Genomic DNA, 9095 nt, shown 5'->3' with positions numbered 1-9095 from the left:
GGGCTTGACAACAAAAGGAACATGAGGCATCAGGTTCTGTTCAAACCCATGAACAATAAACAAAAGCAACTGAAAGAGGGATCACTCTGTCTTGCACCACTGGACACCCACTGATGATGTCACTTTGACACACTGAGGTTAAAAGGCTAGTCCTTTGCGACACACTGGACACTCAAGAACAAAAAGTGGCACCACTTTATCGCCCGTTCCAAAAGGCTTTGGCGTCACTGCGGCCTGTGAAGAGAGAGTTCCCACTGGGACTTCAACACCCGCAGTCATGCTCTGCCTCAACCCTTTTGCCCCCGTGTTTGGCAGAAGAATCCCGTAACGTCTAAGGGATCGCCATGACGACAGCCGTCTACGTAATTGGGGCTACAGAATTGTGTTGAGATGCAACAATGAAGTGCAATTTAGAAGAAATAATGATGGCAAAATATCAAGAGGATGATGGCAAGGTGCAGGAACATATAGTTCAGGATTCCCAAACGGTGATGGTAGCATCCAAAGAATAGATTTTTGGCAATTAATGGATAAAAATTCACAGGACAAATATTTGAATTTTGATGGTAAATGTAGGTTACTGCTTCAGATCGCCAAAAGAGAGGCCTTGACCACCACTAACTAAATTTCTGGAGGAATTGGTTTCAGTAATGTCTGGTTTGAGAGCTACTGCCAACCAACAGCAATGAGAAACACATTTGTCCATATCGCCTTCTTTATTCATCCTATTTACATATCACATAATACAGTGAACAGCAAATGCTGTTAAATAAAGTTACGTATTCTTTTGATACAAAATAGGGGGGGGGGGGGGAGTCTCCATCCTGCCTCTTCAGTTTGTGCACAATAGAAGGATACAAAGTTTGTACCAAGATGGGATGAGAACAATGTATTTTCTTCCAGCAGAGGCCGAGCTCACAGTGTTCAAAATAGAAAATGTACACTTTAACAAGAGCACAAACTGGTCTGATTGGGCACATTGTGGTAATTGAGTTGTATCCTATTGCCTGCAAAGGATACACATGGCAAGACGAGGTAGGGCTTAAGAGGATTTACTCTTCTACTTGTGCATGAGACACATCACTTAATGTGTTGCAATTGATATCAAAATAGATCAGCGACAAACACAAGTCAAAGGTCATGGAACCGATCGTGTAGAGAGATAACCAGCTCTGCATAGACTGAGACAAATGCATCAAATATATTCTTTTTACTTCCACAGTGGCTGAGTTGTAGTTGCTCGAAGCATTTTGGAACCAGGAATTTGTGAAGGGGTTTTCGAGGTAGGACAGGTGCCTGTGTTTGTGGTTTTAGTGTTTTTATTCCGGGCTACGGACATGACGGCTGTACGTATGGTCTTAGCTGTGGCAGAAGATGGACTGTGGGCCGGGAGACCCTTGGCGGTAGTCTGAGTCTCAGAGTTCGGGGCGACTCGTTTTGACACGCGGAGAGGACTTCCTCTGACGAATGCCGACTGGGTCTTGCCTGAGACCTTCTCTGTTGTCGGTCTCTCCGAGGTCCTACGGGTGAGGGGAGACTTTGCAGAAGTCCGTGGCTCATTTGCAGTCTGCGGTCTCTCTCGGGCACCGCCACTTCTTTTGACATCTGAATGAAGTGAGGCAGGAGATGAACGCATGGACAAACGTGAGGTCTCTGGGGACGCTATTGGGGGCCTATTTGGAGCCTCAGTTTTGGGGCGTACTCTCGGAACACCTGCACCATTGGAAGTTTCTGCACGTGACCCGGGTCCTCTCTTAGCCCTGATGCCACCACGTACAGGAACCTTCAAGGCGCGCCTCTCTTCCTTTAACGACGGAGAAGCCGAAGTTTGCGGCTCAACCTCCCTCTCTTTTCTCCACTTGGAGCAAAGGCTCGGCCCCGGTCGCGGGCTGGGGGATGTTGGCGGTGAAAGTGCGTCGTAGGATCGGAGGCCTTTCACAAGAGTGTGGCACTCTAGAGTTTCCCCCACACGGGAGTACGACCTCGCGAGCTCCCGCTCAGGCACATCCGAACTTTCCTCAGGGTGTGACTGGCTGAACTCCGGCAGGCTGGGAGGCATCCAATTCTCCCCGACAGGTGTCAGCAACCCTTCTGTGTTTAACTGCTTCCTCAAACACTCCTCAGGCTTCGACGTAGCAGCACTTGCGTTGATCCCTCCGTTTAACGACTGCAACTCCACTTTACCTGTAGCTTTTACAGATAAAGGTGATTCTTTCTCAGTTCTCCGATTTCTCAGTGATGTGGCGCGGTTGTCACTATGAAGTATTCCACTCTTAGGCGCAGACTGAGGTTCAGAGACACCAACTCGACAACCGTTTAATTTATTTTGTAGCGAATTATTCCTCTCAGCTTGGCGCATTCCAAAACTATGTGTCTGACCGGAGTTCTGGCTTTTAGCACAGAGGGAAGGGGTATCTGCGTTTACAGCAGAAGAATTCCGAGAGAACTCACTGTTCTTGGTGGCCTTCTGCTTACACGACATCGCATCCTCTTTTGTTCGTCCACTCGTTTCCGATGCCTGCATTTGAAGAGAAATGCTCTCGGACCCGTGTCGCCCAACCGTGAACTCGGGTCCATGTTGCAAATACGATCCAACCAGAGATTCTTGAACGACCTCCATACACCGACTGATTGCCTTGTATTGGCATGACTGATTCTTGTCGCTTTCCAAAAAACGTTCTTGACCAACTGGAGAACAAAAGCCATCCGTTTCTGGGGAGCTACAAAGCACAGTGGACGTCTCATGGTCGGACGAGCTGTTTGAGTAGCAGCTGACGGCCGTCGGGCTGCTGCCCAGCTCCGGGAAACTCTTGTCGCTGTGCAGGTAGTGAGAGTGCCTGCGCGTGTCAGAACTTCTCAGGCTGCGACGGCTCCAGGTGTAGCTCAGGTTCTTCTCGAGAAGTCTCTCCAGCTCATCTTGGTTCTCCTGACTGTGGCGGTCTCTTGCCAGGCTGTGGCCCAGGTCCAGACCAGTGCAGACAGCCACTGAGCGACGCTTTTCCACCATCTCCCTCTGACGTTCCAGACGTTTCTGCTCCTTCGACTCGCGCTCTGCATTCTCCTATAACAAAAGAGGGAAGTGCGTGGTTAGCTTTGGGACTACTTCCATCGGATAACACATTTGTGGATCTAACCTTGACAGCTTTTTGGAAGCGCTGGCAAAATAAGTCAAAGACCTTGCAGGCCTCCTCTAGTTTAAATGTGCTGTCATCCTCACAGAAAAAATCCACCAATGCTCGACTTGACATCTTCATACCCTCAACCTCATCCTCTGCCTCCTTTAGACGTTCCTCTGTCACCTGCAAGCACAAATAATCGATTTGGGGAAAACTATTGGGTGCTCTGCAGTGAGGACATCAATCAGTGAGTTTTACCTCTAAGAAAGATTGCGCATGCTGCAAAATCTCTCTCTCCGTCAGGACATTTGCTTTCAGCGCCAGGGCTCGGCTTTTTAACTTGGATAAATCCTCCAACACAGACTCCTCGCATAACCTGCATTTTCAACAGAACATTAAACAGCGTTTTACACCCTAAACCAGACTATCACGATTGACACTCTGGTTATCTTAACCAGCAGGGTCCATTTTCAGAAAGATTTGAAGAACATTTAATCCCACGTATTACTCAAATTTTATAATACTCATATTCATTCAGTTGGGAAGTTGGGAAGAGACTGACCTAGAGGCGGAGCCAACGTGGCCCAGTTGGCTAGGAAATGACAGTAAACTCTGATCCTTCTTCACAGCTTCCTGTGGAGACAAACAATTATTGTTTCAAATAAAATGTAATTAGCAAATACTGAAATGCTCCCAAAACCATACACGCTGCAAACCACCTATACATATGTGGGTATACATTAGGACGAGGAGTTCGGAAAATGGATGGACGGATCCTGTTTATATGAAAAGACAAACTCTTACCATCGCTACAAAATGAAGCAGATTCATGCCTGGTTTGTTTGCTTTGGTGTCAGCTAGTTTCAGCAGTGATGAAATTCGGAATCCTGCTGCATTCCCCGAGTATCCACCCTGAGGAATCAGACACAAGGTCAGATAAAGACGCAAACGCACAACCCATGTCAGTTTAAATTTGAAATAAAAAAGAGGGCCACCCACAGCATTCATGTAGTTCCCTGCTTTAAGGACCAAACGGAGGATGGAGTGTAACTCAGGACAACTCAGCAGTTCTAAGGGAGACATAAAAGAGCAAACTTCTTTTAATAAGCAAATGAGTCTTTAGAATATTCTTGAATATTCTCTTAAAACAAAATCATCTGCATTGTACGTTCTCTACTTACCACCCTGAACTAATTCTATATGGGAGCGTTCAAAAAGGGACAGAGACAAAGATCTTTACAGCGCTAGGCTCGAGTACATAACTCCCCGCTGTTACTTTACCTCTGGCCGCCTCCCTCAGACATCTGGCTGCCACACACAGAGAGGTCAGAGCTGGGTCAAACTCTTGCTGCAGGATCATGGCATCCAAACGAAGGCGAAAACTAATGGAAGGGGAGCAAAACAGTGTGGGGGGGGGTGCGGATGAGTGAATAGGCACGGATGAGTGATGATGAAGACAAAAAGGCACTCCTGGTCATCACTTAAATAGACACGTCATTTTAAGAGGAAGCACGTGAGTCACCGGCTACTCAAAACAACCAAAAAAAGCACATTGGTGTAAGGGGGGCATGCTAGGTTTTAGAATCCAATGCAGGGCTCAGGTGGAGGCAATGTACCTGGGGACTTCCACCAGCAGGAGCATGAAAAGATCAGGCTCTCCAAGCCAGCGACGTTCCCCGCTGAAGCTCCTCAGGCGAGATTCCTGAAAGAGAACAGATGTTGAGAAGAATCCAGATTGCTGTTTAACGGTCGATCCCAATTTCTTTCACCATCATTAGACCACATCATACGATTCAGTGTAACAGTAAACTTTTTGATCATCCTAACCAGAGCCAGATGATGAGTAGTGTGTGGAGGGGGGGGGTCACAATACCTCCTCATTGTCAGGGAGCAGCTTGCTGAGCTCCGTCAGTTTCTCTGCTCCGTAACGATCCCCGGCTCCGTGCCTGATATCCTCAACTATCTCCTTTGCCGGCCTGTGGAAAAAATAACACAGCAAATGCGCTATGAGTATGACATCATGCAGGCAATGGGCCTACCAGACTTGCAACGGTTTCATTCTCCAACACCCTCCTCTTTGTTTTTCACATCATCACGAGATAATGAGGCTTTTCCATTTTCTTATCAGTCAACGTTTGGGGGGGGGGGAGGGAGGCCGTTGGGTGACGCCAAACTGCAAACGTGTGTGTCTATCGTGCATAATGTGTCTGGAGATTCTGAAGAAATTGATCTTCTTGACTTGTGGCTGTCTCACCCAAGTGGCACAGCTCATCTTTTCCTCTCGAAGTTTTCCGCTTACCCTCATTTTACAGCCAATCACATACTGCAGCAGTCAGCACTGGTTTGATTTCAAATATTTGCCATGTAAGCTTGACATTTTATAACACAGTTCACCACACAAATTCACATACTTTACAAAGATCACAACTATATTTTAGTGAGGATTTGGAGAAAGTCGAGGCAGTTTGCACATGACCCGAAATTGCCACTTTCCCATGTAGACCAACTTGTTGAGAGCACTTCACATCTGTTCCAGTTATTTTCCATTTGTGGTACAGAAGCTTTTGGTGTGCATAACATTTGCTGATTTCGAAAAATGCCTCAGGACTTGGCTCGTAGTCTTCTTATCTAATGAGATTTATTTTTTTATATCTAACTTTATTACATGTGCCAATGAGAATAAGATATCAAAAGTTGTTCTTTGTCAAGAATCATTATTTATAGCTCTTGTTGATCTCATTAGATACTGCCTTAGGTGCACTTGGAGTGTATTTGGGTGACGTTTGCTCCCAGGCACTCAAAACCAAACAAACTGACAAAAACTAGGTGATGCCGCATTTCAACAGGATCTTCATCTCCAATGACAAGTCAAGAAAGATTTGGATCAGACAAATGAGTTAGCATAAAGAAGCTCTTTTCTCATTTGGGATCATCAACATGTCTCGACAAATCCAGGTTCGAATTGACATGTTGCTCTGTCTACTCTACAGAAAGTCAACTTTTGTACAAAAACTGTATTATAACCCCCCCAAGCAAAACATAAGGACCATAGATGTCTTATGAGGTCTCTCATAGCATGGGGTCATCTTAACAGGAGACCTTCTGGAGGGGCCTGAGCAGGTGTCAACTCTGACTCCCAAGCGTTAAACGTGGACACTTAAGGACGGACATCCAGTCCATCTGTTAGGATAGGAGCACCTGTGCCCCTGCAATATCTATTGACAGGAACACACCCATGACACTCACACCGCCCCGTCTCCCTTCAATCTTCTGACACCAACTGTTTGATTTATGACTGTCAAGTGTTGTTCCCCTTGGGCGCAATTGAACATGTCTGTTTCCTGCACAACTTTCTCGTGACTAGATTGGACTAGACCTTAAGTAAAGGATATAGTTTTAGTAGCATACTGCAGACACAGAAGAAAGTATACATGTGTTTGATAGTTCTGATTCTAGGTAAGAAGAAAAGGGCTTACATTTTGAACTGGCGAAGAAATATTCCAATGTTCATACTGCGTTTAGAGTCCAGTAGGGAGATCTGTCAATTGAAAGTTGTGGTAAAATGAACACAATCATACAATAAAAATCTTAGTTGCTGGAACACATGTTGGGTTGTCTTCCTGATTCACTTGGTGGGTTAGCTGTGGATTTTGAGCAGATTGGGTTACTTTTACTCAAGGTTGGGTTGAATATTTTGACCCAGCTGATTGGCTTGAAGATTGAATTTGGGGACGTTAAAAATCTGAAGCTGGTTGCCATTTCTGACATTGTTGTGAATTTAAGTAAATTGAATGTGACATTTTGATACAGGGGTCAGGGTTCAAATGTTAGTCATATTTCTTTTTACCACAGCTGTACTGACAACATGGTATTAGTATGGTTACCCCCTGTTTGATCTAAATCTTTGCCCAACATGCTGGGTCAAGTCCTCAACCCAATGCGGTGGGCAACCCAGCATTGGTTCTGCCCCATTTGAGTTTTGAATGACTTTGGGTTACTTTTGACCCAGCTTTTAAGAGTAAATGCACTGACCTCCTCTGGGCTGTCCTGAGGAGTTCTACAGCGAAACAGACCAGACCGTCGTCTCAGAGTGTTGCTCCTGTCCTCGAGCTTACTGTCCTTCTGGCCAAAAAGCTCGTCCAGAGAATGCAGATCTATGGGGAACTCGTCCTCTCCCGGGCCTGCACCACTCCACACGCTCTTCCTCCCCTCTACCTTCTCTTTGGGGATACGCTCCCAGTTGAGCTTCCTCAGCCGGCTTCGACGAGCGCTGTCCGTCCGGCTGAAATGCGATGAGGAGGCGGGTGGAGGTGGCGGAGGAGGCGGAGGGGGAGGTGGCGGTGGAGGTGCCGGGACAGGCACCGCCACCGTGCATGAATCCATGACTTTCACTGGATCGTCCGGGATAGGAGGCAGTGTTCCATGAAAGGCACGAGATTCCTTCACGGTGAGAGTCAGGTTGATAAGCATCTAATTGGTTGGAGATGGCTTTCCAAATTCGAAGGTCCACCAGCCTACGCAAAAACAATAACAATGACATCTCAGGCAATATTACGTGCATAAATAAATAAAAGGGAAAGCCATCAGAAGCCACAAATGATCTCACCTCACTACGAACTCATCTTCCCTTCCATTAGCACTTTGGACTTGAATCATAACCTCGGCTTCGACTTTCCATGCAAATTTGTGACTTTCTAAGGCAGGGAAAGTTTACGCTGATATGACTTCTGCACAGTAAGCTTTTTGAACTGCTTGTCCCGTCCTGTTCTGCTCACACGCATCATGCTTACACACCCCCAGCGTGCACCGATCCCTTCTAATTAGAATAGATGGAGACACTACAGGGATGGAGAGTGATGTAATTCTAACCACACAAAAAAAAGCACAGGGTGTAGACTTGACTTTTTCTTTTTTTCCGCCTCGTTATGAGAGGTTAACGGCGCAAAACTGGCTGCACACACTTGTACCGGCAGGTTTAAGCAGGATTAGTAATGCAATTAAGGTATGACTCAGAAGTTTCAGCAAGCTGGTTCAAAGACGCCGTCTTAATCACAACGCGGAGTTTGAACATAAATACTGCGTGATGTTTTAATTTGAAAGAAAATGAGATCTTATGGGAAACTTTTTAAGTCTTCCACCGCCTCAGCTCATTGTGCGAAGATTCTCGCTCTGTAATTTAATTTATACATGAACACAATTAATAACGCACGCATACTCCAAATGGTGTAATGACACATTTGTGAGTAATTTGAAAGCGCATTGTAAATTTCTGCTATTTCAACTTCCCCCCCCCAAGTTTATTCTAGGATGAAATGCAGTGATAAAAATATTCCGATATGAGGATGCGTTACTGCGAGCCCAGTCAAGCGTTCACTTACCTGATATGATCGAGCAAGCAAACGACTCCAAGAGGTGAATAAATACTTTAATTAAACATTTTACTCCCGCTTTTGTTTCTTGTTCGTCCCGGTGATCTGACAACAGTTCCACCCGCAGTAGTCAACTCGATAAGTAGGAGAACCGAAAAGTTGTCGTGCACGCGCAGGCGCGCTCACGCTCTGAAGCTGATGCCTTGATTGTGTCCTCCCATTCTTTCCCATGGGAGGCGGATTTAGGGGTTGTCAAGGTGGGAGTCAGCTTCACTCAACTTCGGTCCACATCTACTGTTTTGTTTTTGAGTTTGGCAGTGATTTGAGGACTTGGTCAAAATCAAAGTGAAAGTCCATCAATTTTACTTCCACCCCCGTCTAAAAAAACAGAGCTATCCTAGAGCAGTATTTATTCTGAAATTGTGGCAGGTTTGAGATCACTCCCAATGTGCAGGGGAAATCCGTTGAGCATTAAGGACCAAATAATATTTGAGTTGTTACCAGCCATCCATCCTGTTCTGCTGCTTATCCTGTGGTCATAAGTGGAGCCCATCCCAACTGACTGAGGCAAGAGGTGGAGTACATCCTGGACTTGTCACCAGTCAGTGGC

The 9095-nt window shown here is 46.0% G+C and overlaps 1 protein-coding gene across 1 annotated transcript; it reads right to left on the bottom strand.

Moving 5' to 3' along the window:
- Positions 1–697: 697 nt before the first annotated feature.
- Positions 698–8695, bottom strand: fhdc2 (FH2 domain containing 2). The gene is made up of 12 exons (XM_037262267.1): positions 8495–8695; positions 7149–7630; positions 6593–6654; positions 4990–5092; positions 4733–4818; positions 4398–4498; positions 4116–4186; positions 3921–4028; positions 3679–3749; positions 3375–3492; positions 3135–3299; positions 698–3061 (listed from the first exon to the last, which is right to left on the bottom strand). Exons 2-12 carry the CDS (start codon positions 7584–7586, stop codon positions 1211–1213), a joined length of 3174 nt encoding a protein of 1057 aa, XP_037118162.1. The 5' UTR covers positions 7587–7630; positions 8495–8695; the 3' UTR covers positions 698–1210.
- Between the last annotated feature and the right edge of the window lie 400 nt (positions 8696–9095).

The sequence above is a fragment of the Syngnathus acus genome, chromosome 10 (assembly GCF_901709675.1).
Source record: "Syngnathus acus chromosome 10, fSynAcu1.2, whole genome shotgun sequence".
NCBI lineage: Eukaryota > Metazoa > Chordata > Actinopteri > Syngnathiformes > Syngnathidae > Syngnathus > Syngnathus acus.
Note: the sequence above shows the minus strand (reverse complement) of the source record. Positions and strands in the feature narration are given on the sequence as shown.